The sequence below is a fragment of the Onychostoma macrolepis genome, chromosome 04 (genome assembly GCF_012432095.1).
Source record: "Onychostoma macrolepis isolate SWU-2019 chromosome 04, ASM1243209v1, whole genome shotgun sequence".
In the NCBI taxonomy this organism is placed as follows: domain Eukaryota; kingdom Metazoa; phylum Chordata; class Actinopteri; order Cypriniformes; family Cyprinidae; genus Onychostoma; species Onychostoma macrolepis.
The window spans coordinates 13,100,149-13,124,201 of NC_081158.1; the positions used below are offsets into that span (position 1 = coordinate 13,100,149).

General features: G+C 37.1%; 2 protein-coding genes across 4 annotated transcripts; one reads left to right on the plus strand and one right to left on the minus strand.

Annotated features, from left to right (window-relative positions):
* On the minus strand, positions 1-5,192 carry LOC131539416 (mucin-2-like). Of its 3 annotated transcripts, XR_009270848.1 has the most exons (6): positions 4,023-5,192; positions 3,804-3,912; positions 3,251-3,334; positions 2,270-2,772; positions 873-1,029; positions 1-368 (listed from the first exon to the last, which is right to left on the minus strand). XR_009270848.1 is itself a non-coding variant. In XM_058774004.1 (5 exons), the coding sequence occupies exons 1-5, from the start codon at positions 4,216-4,218 to the stop codon at positions 1,013-1,015; spliced, it is 909 nt and encodes a 302-aa protein (XP_058629987.1). In that variant the 5' UTR covers positions 4,219-5,192; the 3' UTR covers positions 832-1,012. The 3 variants fall into 3 exon arrangements, 2 of the variants coding, with proteins under 2 accessions (XP_058629987.1, XP_058629986.1); XM_058774004.1 differs by lacking the exon at positions 1-368 and having other exon boundaries at positions 832-1,029; XM_058774003.1 differs by lacking the exons at positions 1-368; positions 873-1,029 and having other exon boundaries at positions 2,012-2,772.
* A 49-nt stretch (positions 5,193-5,241) lies between these two features.
* On the plus strand, positions 5,242-23,454 carry LOC131539414 (gastrula zinc finger protein XlCGF8.2DB-like). Its single transcript, XM_058774001.1, has 2 exons — positions 5,242-10,231; positions 19,167-23,454. Exon 2 carries the CDS (start codon positions 19,461-19,463, stop codon positions 20,400-20,402), a length of 942 nt encoding a protein of 313 aa, XP_058629984.1. The 5' UTR covers positions 5,242-10,231; positions 19,167-19,460; the 3' UTR covers positions 20,403-23,454.
* The last annotated feature ends 599 nt before the right edge of the window (positions 23,455-24,053 follow it).

Consider the following 24,053-nt stretch of genomic DNA (forward strand, 5'->3'; position numbering starts at 1 on the left):
CAGAAAATGAGCCACGGCCAATGAGTTTGAGTTAGAAGAAATAATAAATAGCATAACTTTTTCTTTTAGCAAACATTGAAAACGGGTCCCACAGACCCGAAAACCTTGGGTTAAACAAGCTACAATAAAGAGACCAGTAATACAATTAATTATGTTTTTATTTAAGTAAAATTTATGACAACATGCTTTTGTACAGTGTTCCCTCACTGTCACAGACAGAATTAGTTTCTTTCCACCTCAAATGAGCCTGAAGTCTGAAGTCCTTGTTGAGGGGTTGCCTGTCGGGCCTGTCTATTACCACTTGGAGACCGCCTTCTCGGCATCTTTACGGGTGATTTGGCTGGTCATGGCGTTTTTCTTTAAGCCTCCTTCAAGAAACAAATATAACAGTCACTTATTTCATATGTGGCAACACAACTCTCAGCCAGGACTGTAAAGAAAACTATGTTAAGAAAAGAGCTTAATAATTATAAATTAAGATTATTAGAAATACACACATTCTCTTGAACACACAAGCTAAGCAACTGAGAGACATGTGCGAACACACTGCTCAGCCAGGACAACAAACACAACATTCACAATATTTAAAATCGACATGTTTATAACGTTAGGGCAGAGGTCTTCAATCCTGCTCCTGGAGGGCCACTGTCCTGCAGAGTTTAGTTCCAACCTGCTTCAGCACACCTGCCTTTGAATATTCAAGCGATTCTGAAGAGCTTGACGAGCTGATTCAGGTGTGTTTGATTAGGGTTGGAACTAAACTTTGCAGGACAGTGGCCCTCCAGGAGCAGGATTGAAGACCTCATGTTAGGGTATTGTGACACCTTTCTATTATCGGTACAACTTAAAACATTATCCACATGCACACCTACCATATATTACTTCATACAGTTTTAAGGCCTTGAACTCTCTCTTCCCATTTCGGCCCAGAAAGTTATACTGCCTGGATAGGGCATGGTCTAGGAGGAAGGTCATCATCCTTTTTGTGGCCTCGTCAACAGTTCCCCCTATGTCAGTCACAGCTGCAACCTGAGGGGGAACAAAGGCAATACAAAGCAAATTTATCTACAGTATATTGCTCACTGGAGTAAACCACTCAACATGAAAGAACTGCCAGAAGCATGGGTGTGAGCTAGGGGTGGAACGGTACATGTATTCGTATTGAACCGAAATGGTACGGGCGTCACGGTACGGTGCATGAATATACACGGAGAATACACGGTATAAAAATAAATAAAACTTGCGTGCAAATTAATGTAATGTGGAACTACTGTTAGATACGCGGGTACTTTAGGGACACCTAATCTGTAGCCCCGCCTTAGCTCTGAAGCTCCGTGGCTATAATGAACATGCTGCGATGTCAAGATTGCAATGCTGGAATATGTTGTGTGTGTGTGTGTGTGTGTGTGTGTGTGAGTGTGAGAGAGAGAGAGGCACGGGCGCGATCGAACAGTGGAAACATAAAAACATACTGTCATTTTGTTCATACAGGACATCATTCAAACTGCAAAGTGTTAACTTATATTTGTGTACATTCGCAATAAAAACACAATACTGTGCTTTTGTCAAACTGTAACCTACAATTGTCACCCAACCAAAATCACTCTCTCACACACACACACACACACACACACTGTTTAAAAGCAAAACATATTTATCCAACCCTATTTAAAAACAGTCTGTCGGTGCCATCTTTTGGACATTCATCATATTGCATTGGTTTTCATTTCTTGAACAGCACTAATCTGTTTATTTTTAAGTTACACATTCTACATTGATTAAAAAAGAAAAATCTAATGTTTTTAATGGTAGTATTAAATATAGCAAATTAATTTTAAATTCATTCAGGTACAATTACCAAACATATCTCAAGGTCTTTTTGTGTTTTTATTAATTTAATTAATAAACTAATTATATAAAACTATTGTCAGTGCACTACAAATAAACTGGTTCTATGCCTTTATTAATAAAACTTATTTAAAAAATACAAGGTTTAAGACATTTATTTTACTTTGGTGGTACAGCCTGAGACGTGCAAAATAAAAAAAAATGCCTTGTACATTTTTTTTTGTTGTTGTTGCTTTTCCCTCCATTGCACCGAACTCGTACCGATCCTCGATGTCTGAACCGAGGTATAAACCGAACCGCGACTTCTGTGTTCCGTTCCACCCCTAGTGTGAGCACACTTGGGAAGTTTCATATCAAATTCACTGCAAGCCCTCCAATAAAATTTAATTGAGTTGCACTACCCTAGACTTAACGTACATACCAGTTCGGACATGAAGTTTGGGTTTGCCAGTTTTTCCTTCCATGAATTCCACATCTCTAACTGTCTTTAGGGGGAAACCCTCTGGGGTAGAAGAGACGGTGGTGCTAATGTTGCCACGCTGTTGTAGAAGCGTTTGTAGCATCCTCCCCTGGATTTTTTGAGTCTCTTTCATCTCCTCAAGCAGTGTTAAGATGCGAACAAACATGTTGTCCCTGATTTGTCTTCGAGGGGTTTCTGGTGACATGGTGACGTGGTGATGGGTTGAAACATCGGGCCATCTAAGGTTACCCAGAGGTGGTGGAAGTGTCGGCCTAGCAGATGGAGGTGAAGACCTGAGGGTGGATGGAGGCGGTGCAGGTGTCAGCACAGATCTGAGGGTGGATGGAGGCGGTGCAGGTGTCTGCACAGATCTGAGGGTGGATGGAGGCGGTGCAGGTGTCAGCACAGATCTGAGGGTGGATGGAGGCGGTGCAGGTGTCAGCACAGATCTGAGGGTGGATGCACTGTACAGAAATCCACACTGTAAAAATCTTGTACAACAAAAAAAATCTTAATACCAATTTCCCCAAGCTTTTTCTTTTTGACTTAACTTTTGTAAATAACAGTATGAACTGAAAATAAGCTGTCTGTGATACAAAAAAAAAAAGTTTATTTGAGTCAACTTGACATTATTTGTTTTCTGGAGATGTGCCACTATTCTGCACCAAATCTTTTGTAGTTGAGCCAATTCAACATTTTGTGTCTATTGGAAACAGAAGTTCTTATTAAGAATAAACAGGTTCAGATGTTCTAATCTTTTTTGGTCAGAAATAAGATTAGTGATTTATTCTAGTTCATGAGGCTGAAAACTTGATCATCGTGGTTTCTGGGGTTTTGCTAAACACTGTTCAAAGACCAAACCACCCAAGAATCAAACCACCCAACCAAAGGAAACGATCATCACTAAAACGGTAATTTTTTTTACAGTGTGGAGGTGATTACCTGAGGGTGGATGGAGGTGTAGGCCTGATTTGACTGCCGGACCAATTGTCATCATCCTCATCCTCACTGGACAAAATCACTCGCCTAGAAATTTATAATATACAAGCACAATCAATGAGTTAAAGCATTTTAAAAACAGGTGGTTACAAAATATATATACATTTTGGACAACAAGTGATACCACTATACACAGGGTTCGTACACATTTCCACCAGAGAATTTCCATGACTGATCTATATACAGTATGACAACACTCTGGGTACAAGAGAGACCATCACACGGATTTTTAACATCTGTTCCAATACCCCATTCCCCCTTCAGGCATGCACATCTATTTGTATACATCTCTTTTTTCCCCCTAAACATGTGATTGTTACTTTTATTAATTGATTACATTTAATTTTATTTATTGGTTAATTGTATATCTGTTGTCTACCTCCCTCGTTTTGACAGCTTGGAGCCAAATACACTTAATAAAACTTGTCCTTCCTGTGTCATTGGGAAATTCAAATTTTCATCATCCATTTAGTAGTAGTAGTTCAAATAGCATCACCTCTTTTTGCGCTTCCCCCTTCCCGTATTCTCTGTAGAATCAGACTCGGTTGGTACATCTGTGTTCTGTTCATACTCGACTAATTTTGTGCGGGCAATTTCATACGTTGCTTTGGGAGACAGACAAATGAGTGGCAATTAGTTTCATTCAGAGCTAATTTAAACCGAATCAACAGTGAACTTATCATGTCAGATAATCTCATACAAATGGACACCTTACCGACTTTTCTCTTGACAGTCAACTTGTATGTCGCCCAGTCAGTGTGAGGGTCCTGTTGCTCTATGACTGCCTTAGCCATGTTCGTCCTTGCTGGTGGCCAGTAGCATTCATCCTCCTCAGGCCCGATAAACCATTTGGTCGGTATAACTGCCAATCCTCCACTATTTATAAATTCAACTATCGCGAAAGGTAACATGCTTAAAGAAAAACAAATACATACAAAAAATTAAAACAAACAATAAAAAAAATAAATAAAAAAAATAGCACACTAGTGCAGGAGTGGCAATGCCACGTATCCAGTCTTGAGTGGCAATAACACCATTTTTGTTTTTAACTCCTCCACAGGTAACAGCTGCTAGTCTTCAGATAAATTAAAAACAAACAGAATTCCAAGACATGATGAGTCCATTGGATAGGTGAAAAAGGATTTGGCAGTTTCAAAGAAATTACACAGGACTTTAACAGTTCCAAAATGTGACAAAATGTTCCGCACAATAAGAATCCTTCCCCCTACAGAAAAACAGTCATCGCCACGAGAGGAGGAGATCAGTGTCTGTCCATCATTGTAACGCCTGTATTATTCCCATGTTGCAATTGATTTAATCAATGGTCCAGAAAAGTGGAGCTGTTTAAGTGGGCTGAAAACTGATGTGGTCTTTTGGCTTGCCACTTTCTGCTTCTCATGGATCCGCCTGACGAGTTGTTGGACAGGGTTTTGAGGCCGACGGACAAGTTTTTTCAGTTTACCTAAAAATGTCTCAAAGGGAAAAGCTGAAACACTATCTAACGGGCCGAATTTTCGTGCATCTTGAGCTAGGTGGATCAATGAATGCATGTTATAGCTGACAAATTCAGTGCCATAAATTGCAGCAAAATCTGTTACAAAGAGTTTCAAAATCTCCTCAGCATAGTCACAATTGTCAGGAGAACATAAGGCAGGACTCAGAAGAATTCTCATAGATACCGATAGAAGTAAAAAGTTTCTGTACATTCTACTGGGTATATTATTGAGGAGAACAACAGGGCCAGTGTAAAGTAAAAATTGCCGAAGCTCTGTAGCTTTCCATGTGCTGAATTCAAACAAACCTAGCAAAATTGCTAGGTAAATATTGCCTGATAGAAACCATATATGCTGACATTACAACAAAAAACTTCATAGATTGCCTGCATTTTAGCGGCCCCTTCAACCAAATAAATATTAACTTACGATTGCCCCAAGCACACAAGGTGCATATAATCTAACACAAAACTGGTAACTAATCCTATACCCAGATCATTTAGGGGGGAGGCTGACAGTTGGTGCTGTTGATAGCCTTGCCTACCAAATTGCTCATCTGTCCTGAGCTCTGCTGATATTTCAGGATAAGCCACCTTCCCATTAATGTACTGGCCTTTTTGAGTGCACCTCTCACACCCATAATAGCCTGTATGGCCTTTGGAGCATTTAAGAAAGGCACGAGCAGGTGCATCACAAATAAAAGTATCGGGTAATGGTACCCTGAAATGTACACCATTGTACACAATACCACTCTGAGAAACGGCTTTCATATCTACAATGAATTCTTGTAAATACTCTTGCACATTTGCGGGTTTGGACGCACCTGAGTACACTCCAATTACAAAGACACTACACTCTGGAATTTCCTTAATCATACCCAGAATAGGCCACAGACTCATACTGGAGCTACGGAATAAGGGCAATCCATCGATGTTAATTCGAAGTGTGAGAGTATCAGTCACATTTGCTAAATGCCCTAAAGATGTTAGTTCAGCTATGAGAGCATTTTCGATTCCAAAGTGGTAGTAGGACCCCCCAGCCATATTCGCCACATTGCAAGATCTGTCAGTGGACATAAGAGTTCTGCCATCCATTGGGATATCAAGGCCCTTTCTCCTTAGGATTTTAAGAAGTGCAGACAGCGCTGTTTGTGGTATGTTGAATTCTGCAGCCCACTCTGCAAGCCCACTCGAATCATCATCATTATCATCTTCCAAGTCAGAACATTAATCTCCATGCAAATCACAGTCACTATCACAACCAGGCATATCACCTGGCACCCAGTTTTCAAAATCCAAATCATCAAATGAGGAAATGTTAAAATCATAAAAAGAATCTGAGGAATTTTCATCTTCTAAATCATTTGATGAATTCTCAAAACAGTTCTGATCACAAGCATCATAGAAAGTGTCCGTGGAATCTTCGCTTTCAGTATGCTCTAACAAATCATCCAGTGGGTATTCCTTTTCAGAATTATGTGTCAACAAATCATCAATCATAGACTCCTTTTAAAGGAGACGCAAATGTTCCTCCACTTTCGCTGATATTTTCCTCCTTTTAGTTCTTTCTGAACACTCCATTATTTCTATAAAAAATAGAAAAAAAAAAAAAAAAGCATTTTAGTTTTTAGCTATGATTACAGGGGATCGGGAATGACAAACTGTTACAATTGCAAATCATATAGTTTGGTGAAGCATGTATTAATGTGGCTGATTTTACCAACTGTTCTTATAGTAGCCTTCAATTTGATCAGTACACTATTTGAAAGATAGCATTAATCTCTGTTAAGGCCTAACCTTTTACTATCGTGTGTCAATTTATTTCGATTAATATGCGCGAGGGAGAGAGCGCAAGACAGCGCTCACGTTGTTTGAAGACGGTGAGCGAGCGAGCGTGCGCGCATGCGCGCGCGACCGGGTGGGGCTCTCTCTCTCTGCTCGTTCTTATATTCGCCCAGGCACACAGCAGTCATTCACCGATAAAATAATTTGGCGGCCGCGAAAAAAAATGCAGGAAAACCCCTGCATCAGTCGGCCTATGTAGCTAAGGTGCATGGCAATATGGACCTTTGGAAAACACTGTAGATTAATCCACAATATTAAACGACGCATTAAACAATTCACACGTCGGCTTAATGTAACAGACAAATAAACATATTTATGTAGATAAATGAGTCCCTTACTATGGAAAACCCTTCCACGTCGCTATTTGTTCCATTTAAGAGGTGAATTCGTAGTGCAGCAGTTAAACTCCGCTTCTCTGTGTGCTCCCTGGCGGGAGTATTGGCACACCCTAGCCGATAAAACATTGCTGACATTCAAATGGACTTTCATCAGTGTTTTTGCTTTAACGTTAACTGTAAATGCAACAAGTGCAAACATTAAAACGTCACCAGCTGGTAAAAGCGGAGAAATGGGCATTTTACAGCTTTTTTTTTAACAGCTTGCTATTAACTATGCCTGTTCGACTGCCTTTGCTAACAAGTTCACAACCAAATTCTTCTAAATATATTCAAGTCAACCACTCAAAATAAGCTCAAAATATGCATGATATTGACTTAATAAATTAAACTCGTCTGTTCAACGCGCAGCTTTAACCAGGTTTAATTAACGTTACCAAAGCTACACAGCTACCTCACTGGTTTACATTCGCTAAAAGCTAGTTCCAGACCTCTTAACTAATACTTTCCAAAAAAGCTTTTGGTTAACATACATCATACGGTAAAATCATCCCGTTTATTATACATTGAGTTAGATTCGTATCTGTCTTTTGTCCACACGACACTGTAATGGATCCTTAACGGACATCAGACTCAAAGGCGGCAAAGTTGTTGCTGGGCAAACTTCTTTCACTCGATGATGGGGGTGGAGCTTTCCAGATGTGCGCGCACTGCTTACTTTAGGGTTTGAACCATATTTTAATATTTTGTGAGGAAACCTGCTGTGGCAAACTTGTCTGTTGAAAGTCATATAGTGCTTAAGACCACTATTAAATTGCTATGGCTTCTAAATAGCTTAATAGTCTAATAAAATTCGTATAAAAAGTGGACCTAGCCCAGTGGCTATTGTTAAAAATAGCATACATGTCTGACATAATCAATTTTGAATATATTATATATGAAAACTTAGGTAATATCTTAGGAGTGGAGCCCAGCTGGAGCCCACTTAATTTAGCCCATCTACTGCCCATGTGGGGCCCAACAACAAAGCCCACTCTGAGCCCATGCCCAGCCAAAGCCCAACTAGCCCAAGTGAGGCCCATGTGGGCCCCAAGTGGACGTGTTTGCAGGGTTTTGATCAAGGTGTAGCTTATGGCCCATACATTCGGCATGATAAGGGACAGGGTTAAGATTACGAGCACCCTAGACAAGGGGAAAAAATTTGATTATTGCAGGTTTCCATCTTGGTCCCATAGCTCAGGTATTTACAGAATGTTAATCCCGGACCTCCCATAAGCATTGGGACCCCCCCATAACACCCCAAAAAATATACTTGGGGGGGTTTCCCTCATGGTTTTTCAATAAAACTATAATACTTGAAACAGATTATAAGAGGAGTTATGAATGCTTAACTAAGACTAACTGTGCTCAATTAGAGTGTGTTCTTTCACTGCATGATTCAGTCTAATAAAATGCATTTAGAATGCTGCCAAAATTCAAGATATGGGTGTAGAAAATGTATATATTTAGACTATATCATTTCATATAGTTAATCAATATCACACTAAGAGTGACATTTTTCACAAAAATCACAAATGTGATACTGATTTTAGCCTATACAACAGTTCAATAAACAAGAAGTTAATATTAATAGACACCTTATTGCCTATTTTGGCTTTATTTCACCTACAAAAATGGTTCCAAACACAGCCACAGTACTGTTTTGCATCTCTGAGCAACATGATGGTGTTTCGTTCCTGAATGAATCAACCGTTTAAATGATTCGGTTCAATCGCAATGACTCACTAATTAACAGTTACTTGCTACCACCTACTGGCAGTTTTAATTTCACATTTAAAGTACCTTTTCACTTAAAAAAAAAAAAAAAAAAAATTCAAATATCAGTATCAATGTTTTAGGATTAAAATATCAAAACATTATTTATGCAGTTGTAAACTGCAGGTTAAATGCATTCATGTCCTACAGTGTGTGTGTAAATAATCTAAACGCCTCTTCAGATGCAGCTTCTGTGTTTCCTCTGCATTGCAAAGATGAATTTAGTTGATAATGATTTTATTTGTTTGGTAACAGCCCCAAATGTCTTATTATTCTAATTGACTTTATTGATTAAATATAAGAATTTGACACAAAAGTTAATGCACATTTATAGAAAAAAAGGCTTTATAAAAGGTAAAAATCACTTTAAACTTGTTGAAAAATATTAATTTCTGTTGCTGCTGTGAACTGACCACACAGAATATGAAGAACATCAAAAACTTTAGGAGTTAGCTGCCCACACCAGTCCTGCAAATAATATGATTATCGTTATCGATACAATCCCAGAAATTATAGAGATATCATATTTTGTCTATATCGCACACCCCTAGGCTAGATATTTAATTATTGTTGGTGCACACAATTGACTGATCATCATAAAATAAGCTTTTATCTTAGAATTAGGTTATTTTCTCAACAATAAAGAGGACAAGACCAAAACATATGAATTTTATTTATATAAGGTTTTAATTATTTCTTTCTTTCTTTCTGTATGTATTTATGTTATTTTTATTTTACTTTTTTTTGAAGGGGACGTGGGGTGGGGTGTCTGGTTATTACAATGTTAAGCTTTTCTCGGTTCATTCCATGTTTTATAGGCAACCTCTGTCATACTAATTAAGATTAGCACAGTTGGTTTTAAATTAATCCGGTTTATTTTAGTTTAGGACTCCATAGTCATTTTCAGAAAGCCATTTTAAAAGCATGATTAACTATTCTAGATTAAGTCTACTCCTGGCTTAATTTAAACCCTGCCCGGGAAACCACTCCATTGTGTTTTAATTCATACACATTAATTCTGCATAATGAACTCGCAATCTTTTTAACATGTTTGTTTTCATGACTTTTTTTTTTGTTACTATTTAAATTATCTGGTAAAAATAGTACATTTCTATGCCCTTTTGTGATTATAGACAGCAAAGTGTGAACGGGACTTTTATTTTGGTTTGGAGATATTATGTCATAAGGCTGCGACGCGCTCCGGCGTGTGTTGTGATTCGGCTGAAGGAAGGTTTGTGTTTTAAGAATTTGTTTATGTTTAAATCCATAGAAACCGTTCAGTGTTTTAAAGTAAAATCACAGAAAAACTCCTGCTGAAGCAATTTAAATTCACGTTACACACTGTTATAAAGATGACATTTATTAAAGAGGAGAGTGAAGACATAAAGATTGAAGAAGAATTCAGAGTCAAACAAGAAGATACTGAGGAACAAACAGGTTGGTTTTCATTCTCAAAGCTGAACTCACTCAGCTGATCCTCATTGAAATGTCCAGCTCTACAGACAGAGAGAACGTACAGAAGTAACTTAACCCTTGTAAGCTACTGGTGTTTGGGGTGTAAACTCAGGATAAGGCAATAAAATGTGATTTTTGTAACAATGTTTTGTTTTTATTCTTTCAAACGAATGTAATTTTAGTCACGTTATTAAAGTTTTTACTCTACATTTGTGCAGTTTTAAGGAGTTTTATGGCATGTTTTATATAAATAAATTAAATAATCCTTATAAATTAATATCTATCTATATACAGACACACACACACACACACATACATATATATATATATATATATATCTTGCCAAACTATGTTGATATTTGAAAGCACCAAAACAAACACGCCCATACCCCAACAGGACCTTGCCCCTATTTTGAAATCTCCACCCCACACATATGTACACCACCCTGGCATAACAACGATCACGGAAACAAGTAAAGATGACACACAAGCATATTTAAACAAAAGCCAAAACTGATAAGTTGTGCGAAACGAAGCAAAATTAATGTTACTCACCTATCAAAAAGAAAAAAACGCAACCTTGGCGTCCGATTCAAGCTCTTCCTGCTCCTTGAGTTCTCTCCACCGCTGGAAAGCTGCTCCGATATTTACACGGGTCCTACCTCTAGCCTGATCATAACTCTTCTTTTTAATGTTTTGTTCCTCCGATATTTTCCTCTTTGTTTTTTTTCCATCTTCCAGTTCTCTCTCTATAACATTAGTCGATCTGCTAATATCCGTCCTGTGCACTCAAACACTCTTCTAGTCATTACAAGACATGCTTACTGCTGATTGGCTGCAAGTGTGTTTTGGGACATGGTCCGACACTGCGGTCAAAAGCATTTTTCAAAAATTGCTTAGTGCACCTTTAATTCATGGAGATAACATGGACAATTTGCCGTTGTTTAATGTAAGATTTTTGACATCTTAAAAGTAAGAAAAAAAAGAAATCACTTTAACCATTAGATGGCTGTAGAGGTCCACTATTTGCTATTTGACTATAAGAAAGACATCTTTTCGTAAGTTTTTCCAGTTGGTTTCATATCTATCTACATATTATGAAATCACAATTGTAACAATAAAAATAATTTTTGTTAAATTGTATTGTCTCATCCTTTCATTCTATCTCTCTCTCTCGTGTGTGCGTGCATTGTTATCCATCTTGGATGTGTCATGGTGTCACCGCTTTATTTTTGTGGTGATTTTGGCTTATTTTATGACAAATTAACAGATTTTAAATTTAATTGTTATTATTATTTAATTTAATTTACATTTTTTGTAGCTTTAGAAAGTGTTGACACCGTTGTAAAGTCTGTCTTCATTTTTTATTTATTTTTTTTATTTCAGAAAACTTCGTTTGGGGTCAAATAGATGGCTAGAGCAGGATTTTTCTAAGTGATAAGTTTTTACTTAGTAGTTCATTATTAGATGTTATAGCCTAGTTATGTAATTCATCTACATCACTGTTAACAAATGTACGTCCATCAGTTGGAAATTAACAAGGGTTGTGGCAAAAATGCCACCAAAATTAACAAAAATACCCTAAAAGTTCATGATTAAATCTATTCACAAGTAAACAAAAATCTACATTGCTTCAAAACTGCATCAATTAAAATAAAAGTGAATGAAAAGTGTCCATTAAACAGATTTCGGTGAATCCAGACATTGTATTTAATGGTGAAGCAATTAAATGTGTGACACATGTCAAATATTTAGGAATAATAATTGACCAGCACCTATCTTTTAAAAAACAAGTAAGAAGGATTATAAATCATGTTAAATTTAATCTAAATAATTTTAAACACATCAGGCATCAATTGTCTCAATCAGCTGCACTACTTTTTGTACATACTTTGATTCTCCCTCATTTGTCATATTGTATAACAACATGGTCACAGGCAGGTGCGACTACACTTAAGCCTGTGTATTCTCTTTATAAACAAATTTTGAAAGTGCTAGACAAAAAAACAAGGGACCATCATTATTGTACTATTTTGAAAAAGTTTGTATTTTATAGTGATGTATGCCTGATGTACAAAATTATTCATAATCTTGCTCCCCCTCCTCTTAGGTGATGCCTGGCCCATAACGGCAGTGCCGGTAGGACAAGAGCATCTGCTAGGGGAGATTTAGTACCCCAGTATAGAAAAACAGTCTTTGGGCAAACAGCGTTCTCGGTTAGAGTAGTGAGGTTATGGAATTCCTTACCTACAAACATCCAAAGTATTGACAGTTTCACAGTTTTTAAAACTAATCTTAAGCATTGGCTACTATCTGAACAAATCTGTAACCATTAATGATTGTGTTGTAAGTTCTGTGTTTTTTCATATACTGTTTTTATTTATTTTATATTTTGGATATGTATTGTGATGTTTATTTTATTTGTTTACCTGCCCAGGGACAGCAGATGTAAATTAGCTATCAGCTAACTCTGGTTCAATTACTTCTAATTGTAGATTGTCCCTGTAAAAATAAACAATAAAATAAAAATAAAAAAATAAAATTTGTACACAAAGTAGACATTCATGGGCAGCCAATGAAAACCATAGGCTGACATTATGCCAATGCCAAAAGATCCAAGGAAAATTTGAATTCTAAATTCATGGGCCCTTAAATCCCAGGACACACCAAGCTGACGTCAAATAACTAGTGGCGAAAAAAGTTCACTGTGTTGTTGCGTCGGCTACGTCTCGGCCAAAAAACTGCGTTTGAATGCACCAAAAGGACTAAAGTCAATTGTGAACTGTGTGTGCTTGTGACTTTAAAAGTCTTCAATTTAGTTGTCAAATTTAAAGTCATAAAGTCTTAAATTGAGCACATTTTCGATATGGTTTATGTGACGATTAAACTTCAAAAGGCTTTGATCTCATTAAATAAACATGAGCGCTGCAGTTTCAAGGCTGTTGCACACCAGACGAGAAGTGCAGCGTGGCTTCAAAGTCCGGTGCTGCGTTGCTTTATTTACTGCGGTTACCGGGAAAACTGTTATAGGTCTGCAGTTCTGAAAGCGCCACCTGCTGGCAGAGAATGAATGTGAATTTTCAATAAGGCTGTTGTATCTGGAGGCTGCAGTTTCAGGACCACATTTCTAGGAACCTATATTTTTTTTTTTTTATTATTTTACAAATTTTTTTTGTATGTATTTGTATATTAAGGGATCATACTATTTTATAGCACTTGCTATTCAATGAGCAATATCACATGAGTAGAAGTGCGATATGGCTGTATATTGCACGGCTGTGATTCAGCTGTAGGCACGAGGCTGCAGGCCTATGAGTACAATATGTGTGATATTGCGTTTATACAACAGTTCGACGGCACGAGTGTGTAAATAAATTAGAAACAACAACCAAGTGTCTTTAAAAGCCCTCTTTTGTGCAGAACTACTTCCTTCCACCCGAGATTTAAATCTAAAGTTGACAGTTTAACAGTTGAGCCCAAGCCTCCGTGACTAATTCCAAAACGTCACTTTAGAACTAGTAACGAACAAACGTTGAGTTGCCTCATTGAAAACTGCTTGTATTATGTAGTAAAAATAACTTCTGTTCACAAAAGAGTTTGTTTTTCTTGTCGCCATCTAATGGCGGAACAATGTAACTAAAATCACAATCACGAACACGCACCATGCCTCGGTACTAAATACTATTATTTATATAAAATATTATTTATTGAATAATCATATTTACTCTAATAAACAACAATAACAGCCATCATAAAAGTTGCTAGGCAATTCAGCCATCCGTACAAAGACGATATACAGCATTGAATAAACATGATCATATTTTGCCAAAACTATTTGCTCTGGAACAAATAACAGTTTAATGAGACCAAAGACTGGCCGTTAGATTTACCCAACACGAATTATATCTCGTGTTTAACCACTACAGAGACATCAGAGTCAGCTGTAAATTCCAGAAGATCTGGCTGCGGTCAGGCACTCTCTGCGGGTGTAATGAGCTCTGAACGGCCGCTGAACCGATGGATCTCCCGTCTCCGAAAACTTCGAAGCAAATTTTGAAATAGACCTTATCTTTATTAACAAACCGCATATTTGATGTCCAAGCAAGCACATTCTTGCCTAAAAAACTCTTAAAACTGCATTCCGTGACACAAAACAGTATTATTTTTAAAATTATAGTGGATATCGCATACCTATCAGCCAATCAGATTCGAGAACCAGAAAGAACTGTTGTATAAACTATATTATTATATTAGTATATTATATATTGTTATTCTTAAAGAATTATGTAATTGTTTAATTGTATTTCTCTTAATTATTGTCCTAACCAACTCCTAACCCTAAACATACCTGTTGGTAACCCTCTTGAAATATTTAACCTAATTTATTTCAATATATTCTGTAGGGGTGGGAATCTTCAGGCACTTCACGATCCGATCCAATTCTGATTCTGGGAGTCACGATCCGATTCCAAAACGATTCTTGATCTACATTTTTTTCCCCCCAATTAATTCTTCTGCTGTGCAAATACATCTTTACAACTTTACATTTTACCCAAAATTGCAGTTTCTATGCTTTTTGTTTATAGTTGGAATCTCTACTGCCATCTTAAAAATAGGGATGTGAATACTCACTGGTTTCACGATTCAGTTCAACTACGATTATCATTATCATTATCAACTCAATATCACGATGTGTCACATTCTCAGTTTTCAATATTACTGCACATGGCTACATTTTCATATAAATTTTATATCAAATTTAATGTGTAAAATTGACTTTATTGTTTTTATTATATAAGCAGGCTACTTTAAAAAAAAAATTACTTAATAAAAATAAAGTGTTCTTTAAGTATCTGAAAGTTTACAGACAATAGTTATGGGTTTTTCTTTTTTCCTCAGCATTATTGCAGTTTGATTATTACTGATGAGATCATAGACAGTGGCAGCTTTAACGGGCTGCATTGACACTAATGCACAGATCTATTTCAATATCTATATCAGATGTTTTGTCCTGCTCTGAAAACATAACTGACTGTGTGTAGCCTACATCAATTTCGTATAAAAGTATTTGAAAATGCAAGTGCATTTAATCGCAGCCACATTTGAGCTTCAGGACGAACAAACACAAAGCGCACGTGAAAGTCTGTCACTGCGTGAGTTTGTGCATCTAATAGTACTGCATTCCAAACGGCATAAATTAAAGCATATCTAAAGTAAAACATGGGGGGTGGAAGCACACACTGTCAAGCAATGTGCACGTGTCTCACAGCGTAAATTCTATGCAATGAAGCCCGATGCGTTTCTAGCGCGCATGTGCCATATGCGGGGGAAAAAACAAGCTTAGAATCGATTCTGAAATATTCAGAATTGTTGAAGAGAGAATTGCGACGCATCGGAGAATTATAATTTTTTTTTTTTTTCACACCCCTAATATTCTGTATATATTCTGGTTTTAAATGAAGTTTTCTTGGAAAGAAAGACTTGTGACTGTGTGAGACTTCAGTTCATTAGCTGCAGCACAGCGCTTCACGTCTGATGTGTGACACAAATAACAGAGTGTAGTAAACGATAAAACAATCGCGGTACAAATCAGTGTGTTTATTAGTATGTTAATAAATTTAAAATGATTTGAATACAAATACTAATTTACAACATCCAGCAGCACAATTAACTGTTTTGCACAGCTAAATAGGCTAAATGGAGATTGCTGACATCCCCTCAAACACTCAAGTTCATGCCAGCTCTTACATTAAAAATAAGATGGAATAATAAAAATGAATAGTTTCCATAGATCTAGTCTTTGCATCTGTTTGTTCGATGGTTTGAATCAGGTCTCATCTGTTGGAATAGAATTGGCTAGATGGCACTGTCACAAAAAATAGGGTCCTAGAACTGCAGGAACATAGTATTGGGTAGTTTTTGTTCAGACCAATGTGAAAATCGACCCATGTTTTTACCCTTAAAACACACAGGGCTGTAAATGTGAACTGGTGGATCGATAAGAAAACAATTCATTATAAAAATCTAAACCGTAAAATGTGTTTATTTAATATAATAATTTATTGAGAATTGTTTAAATTAATATAATAAATGACTACTTTTGATTAGGGCTGCATGATTAATCGAATGCGATTTTCATGCACATCTTGTCAGTAAAGCCGGTTCTGTGATTAGTAAAAAATCTCCATCACCTGCTTTCAGATGGAGCAGCATTTACTACACAGAGCCTTAGTTACCTGACAAGCTACGCAAAAAAAAAAAATCGCAGACGATATAATCATACAATTATGAAATCGAAAAAATCGTTCGCGATAACTACAGCTGTTTGCGTAGCTTCTCAGTGAACTACGGCTACGGTGAAAATACCACATTTGATAACATTTTTTTACTCCAAACTCACTTCATAACGTCAGCCGAGTGTTTGAAATAAATCCTTCTGTGAGATGATGTGGCTTCTTACACAGAATAAGGCACGCAACATATTTAATAGTATTCTAATGTCGATTAGCATTGCATTATAGATATACTTTATTATAATGAAATTTATAATAATAAGAACTCAGATAAACCATATATTGCCATAGTCGTGTGTTTATTAGCCACGTTGAATCAAAGAAAGCATTTAAATCTTCTGTTTATTCAGCAACCACTATAAGGTTTTCCTGGGTTTCTTCTGCGGGGCGTATTTGGAGCTTCTGTGCGAGAGCGCCCTCTGGCCTTCGGAGTTCAGATGGAGATTTACTGTTGAGCACAGAACCGTGCTTCACTGAAAGATATGCAAGACAATTGCAGCTTCTGTCCAATCGTGATTTCGATTTCACTTCGATTTATCGTGCAACCCTACTTTTGACTCATCGCTTTTCTTAAAAATGGTTTAAAGGCTAAAATGTGTCATTTTATAAAACTTTTTGTTTTTGTAAAAACTTATCTGAACTGCAAATCATGCTTTTTACAGTCATTGTACAGTTTAATATGTTACTATAGACATTGCCATATCCCGCCCATATGGTATTTGTGCAGGTCTTAAAAAAGTCTTAAAATTTAGCTTAAAAATCCAGCAGAAACCCTGTACTAAAGATGCTTGCCATGAAGGGGTTGAATAATTTTGAGACTGCCATTTCAGTTGAATTTTGGCAATCTAATTGAAACATTCGCCGTGTTGAGCTATTTTAATTACTTTTTTTTAATTTTTTTTTTTATGTTCATTGCAAACAGCTGACAGTCTGTTAAAAAAAAAAAAAAATTCCGGTAAAACTGATTTGGTATGGGGTTTGAATAATTTTGATTGCAACTGTAGTTTCCTACAATTGTGTCTTATTGCATTAACTTATTGTATATACTATTGTATATATATATATATATATATATATATATATATATATATATATATATATATATATATATTAGTATATATTTATTTATTTGTTGTGGGTCAGATGAGGGGCTACGGAGCCCTTAAAGGGACATGGTGATGAAAAAAACAGTGATGGAAGTAGGGTTGCACGATTAATCAAAATTAAATTGCATTCACATTTAGGAAAAAGCTGTGATTTTCATGCACAGCTTTTGAATGAAGCATGGTTCTGTGATTAGTAATAAATCTCCATCTGAAGGCCAGAGGGCTCTCTTGTGCTGAACGCCAAATATGCCCCCACAGAAGAAAGATAATGCACGTTAGTACAGGAAATCTCTATAGCTGTAGCTGAATAAGTGGAAAATAACTGCTTTCATTGATTCAACATGACTAATAAACACACATGGTTTATCGGAGTCCCTTTTTATTAGAAGCCCGTTACAGGCTTCTTAAGGCGCAGCATTTACTACTGATCACAGAGCCATACTTCACTGGCAAGCTGTGCATAACAGCTTTCATAATCACGGACCGATTTCATAAACTAGATGATTGAATAGCGATTTCGACAGAATTTTGATTAATCGTGCAGCCCTAGGTGGGAGGAAAAATCCTTTAAATTCTTTTGCATTTTCTTCCAAGTGTTTTGCGTTCCTCAGAGAAACTTTGCATTTGATTCTAAAACTTTCCAGTTATTTGTGAGCAAACTCGAAGTTTCTTGGGTGAACACACCACAAAACATTTAAATGAGAATGCAGAAACTTTTTTTTTTTTTTTAATAAATATAATTTTTTTCCCCAGTATAGTTCCAACCTTGCTCCCACAAAACATATCTGTAGCATTTAAATGAACCTGAAGGACTTGATTAGCTGGATCAGGTGTGTTTTATTAGAGCTAGAGCACAATTACCAATTACCAAGTTAAGTCTGTCATAACTTAAATATATTGGGTTTCTTCTTCACATGTGTGTGTGTGTATATATGTGTGCATATGTGTATGCATGTATATATATATGTGTATGTGTATAGTAGAAACTTAATTTCCTGTAAAGCTGCTTTGCAACGATTGTATCGTAAAAAGCGCTATACAAATAAAACTTGAATTGAATTGAATAGAGCTAAACTCTTTCAGTCCTTGGATAGGGCTAAAAAGAAGGTGCTCTGCAGGTATTACGAAGGACGTTGTTATGGACCGAGCACTGATGTCCCCCATAATCAACTACACTTTATGCACTCTGGCCCCTTTTCCCCTCTAGTGTGATGCCCCTGGTTATAGGATCTAGATCAGGGCTCCTCAAATCTGGACCTCGAGATCCACTTTCCTGCAGAGTTTAGCTTTAACCCTAATCAAACACACCTGAACATGCTAATCAATGTCTTCAGGATCATTAGAAAATCACAGACAGGTAATTTTGATCAGGGTTGGAGCTAAACTCTGCAGTGGATTGGACCTCCAGGGTAAGATTTGAGGAACCCTGATCTAGATTTACATGTCTAAATGTTTTGTTGTTTGTAGCTGTGTGCCATTGAACTGGTGTTAATTTGCATTTGTCTCTTTTTGCCTTAGACCTGATAGTGCTGAAAAATGAGATTGAAGTGCTTATTGAAATGGAAGAAGAAGATCAATATAAGAATCATGATTTCATAACAGAAGAAAAAACTTTTAGTTGCTCCCAGGCTGAAAAGACTTCCCCACGGAAAAGGGCTAAAAAGTCAGGAATTAAAGGTAATTTCACCTGGCAACAGTTTGAAACCAAATGAAAAGCTTAAGGTCCATAAGAGAGTTCACTCTGGAGAGAAGCCTCGTACCTGCCAACACTGTGGAAAGCGCTTATCTAAAAAAGAAAGCCTTAAAAGACACATGAGAGTTCACACTGGAGAGAAGCCTTACACGTGCCATCAGTGTGGAAGGAGATTCGGTTTTAAAGGAAACCTTAAAGTTCACATGAGAGTTCACACTGGAGAGTGCCCTTTCATCTGCCAACAGTGTGGAAACAGATTCACTCTTAAGGGGAGCCTTAAAAAGCACATGAGAGTTCACACTGGAGAGAAACCTTACACATGCTCTCAATGTGGAAAGACGTTTGCCCAAAAAGTAACTCTTAGCAGACACATGAGAGTACACAATGGAGAGAAGCCTTACACATGCCTTCAGTGTGGAAGGAGTTTCACTCAAATTGGAAATCTTAAAGTCCACATGAGCGTTCACACTGGAGATAAGCCTTTCACCTGCCAACAGTGTGGAAGAAGTTTCTGCCATAAAGGAAACCTTAATTCCCACATGACAGTTCATTCTGGAGAGAGCCTTTTCACCTGCAAACAATGTGGAATAAGTTTCACTCAAAAAGGAAGCTTTAACAGACACATTATAATTCACACTAGAGAGAAGCATTTTACCTGCCAACAGTGTGGAAGGAGTTTTGATCAACATGAAAACTTTAAAGCCCACATGAGACTTCACTCTGGAGAGAAATCCTACATGTGCACTCAGTGTGGAAAGAGTTTCAGTCAAAAAGGACCCTTTAAATACCACATGAGAATTCACTCTGTAGAGACGTCCTACACATGCCCTCAGTGTGGAAAGAGTTTCAGTCAAAAACGACACTTTAAAGACCACATAAGAATTCACACTGGAGAGAAACCATTCACATGCCAACAATGTGGAAAAAGTTTAAACCGAAAAGGAACTCTTAACAGGCACATGAGAGTTCACACTGGAGAGAAGCCATTTACATGTGGTCACTGTGGAAAAAGTTATAGATATAAAACAGCCCTTAAGTACCACATGAGAAGTCATGTATGAGAGAACTGTGTTTGTATGTTGTGTGGAATTAATTTCAGACAGGAAACACCATTTCACAGACTGGAAATGTTTGAGAGACTGTATAATGTGCTGATTATTGTTTCAATATTAAATCACCCTTAGAGTGCTAAATTCCCTATAAAGGTCCAGTGACTATGAGAGGAGTAAAGAAGCCATGAATTAGATTCATTGTATTGATTAGTCAAATGAAGAATGAACTAGTTACAATTTTACATGTCAACTGAAGTATAAATCCGTGTCAAATAAAATGCATAAAACAGTGTAGGCGTGCACAATATAATAAACAAAATCGGAAAACAGGCTTATGATTCAAACATACAGAGACCTAGAGATCTGGCAATAGCTGTTTTTCCACTGTTAGGCCAGTGCAAGCCAGGGCTTTCAACAGGCCCGGCGGGGCTACTAGCCTAGGACCAGTAGCACAGAGCCCAAAATCACACTGCGTTTCCACTCCGGTGCCAGAAGCTTCACAGCACTTCACTAAAACCTGCCCTTAACACACCTCTCTAGAACAACGTCACACAACTCCATTTCACCAACAAAGGGAAGTTTTATCAGTCCGGAAACTAGCGAGAATGCAAAATGAACATGATAAATGTTTGACTTTATTACTTAAAGATTTATAATCCAATGTTTTACCATAGTTTTAAAATAAAAAAAAATGATACATTCATAATTAATCTATGTTAGGATTGCAGAGTAATCATACAGAAATAAAAGTGGATTTTACCATTATTTCACACAAAAGGATTGGGATTCCCCCTTCTAATGAACAGATTTGACTACTTTAGTAGTTTAGTAGTAATCTTAATGTTTAAGCATATAATGATATTCTAGGGAATTGTGTGCTTCTAATTTTATAGCAACGGTTTGGACAACTGTTTAAAACGGCAACTTCCAGGCTTGGGAAAAGTTTTGGAAAAATAAATGATCCCAGAAAGTTTTGGAAAAGTCATGGAAATTTTTTTACAAATCTCTGTATAACACGATATGTTTAATCAGGTCTTGAATTTCGGTGTGAGATTGCACATATATCACATAGTTTTACTCATTCCCACAGCTTTGCGAGTTTAAAATTAGGGAAATTCCTGCACACATTTATTCAATATAGCTTCTGGCTTCTCATTGGCTCATCTTGTGTGCTCTATAAGAGCTACGGCACGCTGCGATACAAGACTTTCACTGTCGTTTCTGGACAGATGACAGAACTAATTGGGTCATGTTGCATCGTCACAAAAATGTATAATTTGCACCTCTTTAAATACTTTTTAAGCCATTCGGTACTCGTGCGTTTCCAAGGGGCCTTTCTATTTTTCAGTTTGTTGCACTTAAGTGGCCAAATTCACACAAAATTACGCCAAAATGGCCATCCTGGTGAGTATCCTCATGAACGCAATTGGTTTTGTCTTGCGTGAATGTAAACAGTTGAGAAAGAAAACGTGTATCCGTGCATTGTCTTGTGACAGGAGCCTGACACCATGTCCTAACTACACGCGACGCCATGACACAAGATAAAATGTATCTTTTCCATGTTAATCAGAGGTTTTGTCCTAACTAATAATAAATCAGCATATTAGAATGATTTCTGAAGGATCATGTGACACTGAAGACTGGAGTAATGATGCTGAAAATTCAGCGCTGCGTTATAGAAACCAATACTAGAAATTGCAATAAGATTTCACAATATTACTGTTTTTTTCCCCCCTGTATTTTTGATCAAATAAATACAGCCTTGATGAGCAGAAGAGACTCCCTTAAAAAAAAACATTAAAAATCTTACTGATCCCAAACTGTTGAGCGGCAGTGTCTGCATGTCATGTGCAGTGCTCGGTAATTTCTTGTGTGTATTTGTTATATTGCTGCTGCATCATTTTTATTACAACTAAAATGAGTGAGTAGTTTTTCTTTCTTTCTTTCTGTCTTTTTTGCGTTTTGGGCTGCTGTGTTTGCATTAAGTAATTTAGTAAATATGGCAGTGTTTTAGTGCCATAATATTTTTTTAGAATAAAGTCAAGATTACGAGATTAAAGTTGATTAACGTGGAAATTCCACCTACCCCCTAAGGGTCTGTGCCGGTTAACAGACTGATTTATGAAAATAATAAAGCGATGTTGGCAAAATTATGTTGTCGCCGTTTTTGAGGTAAATATAAATAACATGACTATTAGGCCTACATGAGACATTAATTTTATTTCGTTTTTTAAGTTGTTCTGATTATTTCTGATATTCATGTATATCTGGTGCTGGAACTAGTAGAAATAAGGAAAAGGATGATTGATTGACAATCTGCTTGAACTGAGGAGAATACAGTGGGGGCTGCAAGTGTTTTTGCATATGGGCCCGGGACAGAATTGCTACGCCACTGCTTTTATGTCTATATCTATATGTCAGTGTGTTTGTGTAATATGTAACAATTGTGAAGTGTGAACAATGGCTGCAGTGAACAGAGGCTCAAAGGTACTTTTTTTTTTTTACAGTTAAAGGGTATGTATGTTTTTCAAAAACGCTTTAGAAAACTGGGTCGGGCACAGTAACCAAAACAAATTTGTAGCCAATCAGCAGTAAGGGGCATGTCTACTGGCGGATAAAAGGCTTATACCGGACGCCGCGCCACAACAGCTAAAGTCTGTCTACACTGGACGCGACACAGCAACCGTTGAAAATCATTTGAAATTTGTGTCAATACGTCATAAATAGAACGCGGCAGCAGTTTACTGTTGGGGATTTGTCATGTCCCATCCAGTGTAGACAGCATAACTGATTGTAACAAGTTATATAGTATTTTGTCGTGCCGCGCCGCTGGAGAGAACTCAAGGAGCGGGAAGGCCTTGTGATCGGATGCCGAGGTTGCTTTGTTTCTTCTCGATAGGCGAGTAACATTGGTTTTGCCTTGTTTCACAGAACTAATCGTTGCCTGGGTTGCGTACGTATGTGTTGGGCGGAGCTATCAACATAGGGGCGAGACCCTTTTGGGGTAGGGGCGTGTTTGTTTTGGTGATTTCAAATATCAACATTGGCTACCAGAAATCACTTACCCCATGTTTAATTTTATATCTCTACAACAATGACCTAAATGTACTGTAGACCATCTCATACTGCATGTGCAAATTCATCAAGATTTCTCATTAAATCTGGCAGAGAAAGTTGTACACTCTCTTTACTATTATGGGGAAGAGCATTTTCTTCCTTCACCTTGACGATGAGTCTTTCAAGGAAAGATTTTTAATTTTTTTTTTATTTAAGTATTTAAGGTATTCAACCCAAAACACAAAATATATGAAAAACAGTAAGTTGAGTGCCAATAAAATGTCAGCACAATCATCAATGATGTCTTCGTTGTCCATCACTGTTTTGACAGCAGTGTGATTGAGTGGCAGGCCTTCTCTGCAGCTGATGAGGATGTAGGGTGTTAGTGTCTGTCTGCATAGAAATACATAATTAGGTTCAAGGTCAAATGTATTTCTTGTAACGGTCGTGTCCATTGCTCTTTTTAAACAATCTTATGTGATTACAGGATTTGTTCACCCAAAAACAAATTTTGTCAATTCACTCACCCTCATGTCATGCTGTAGAACACAAGGATTTTAATGAAAATACTGGAACATGATTTCTGCCAACGCATAAATACAG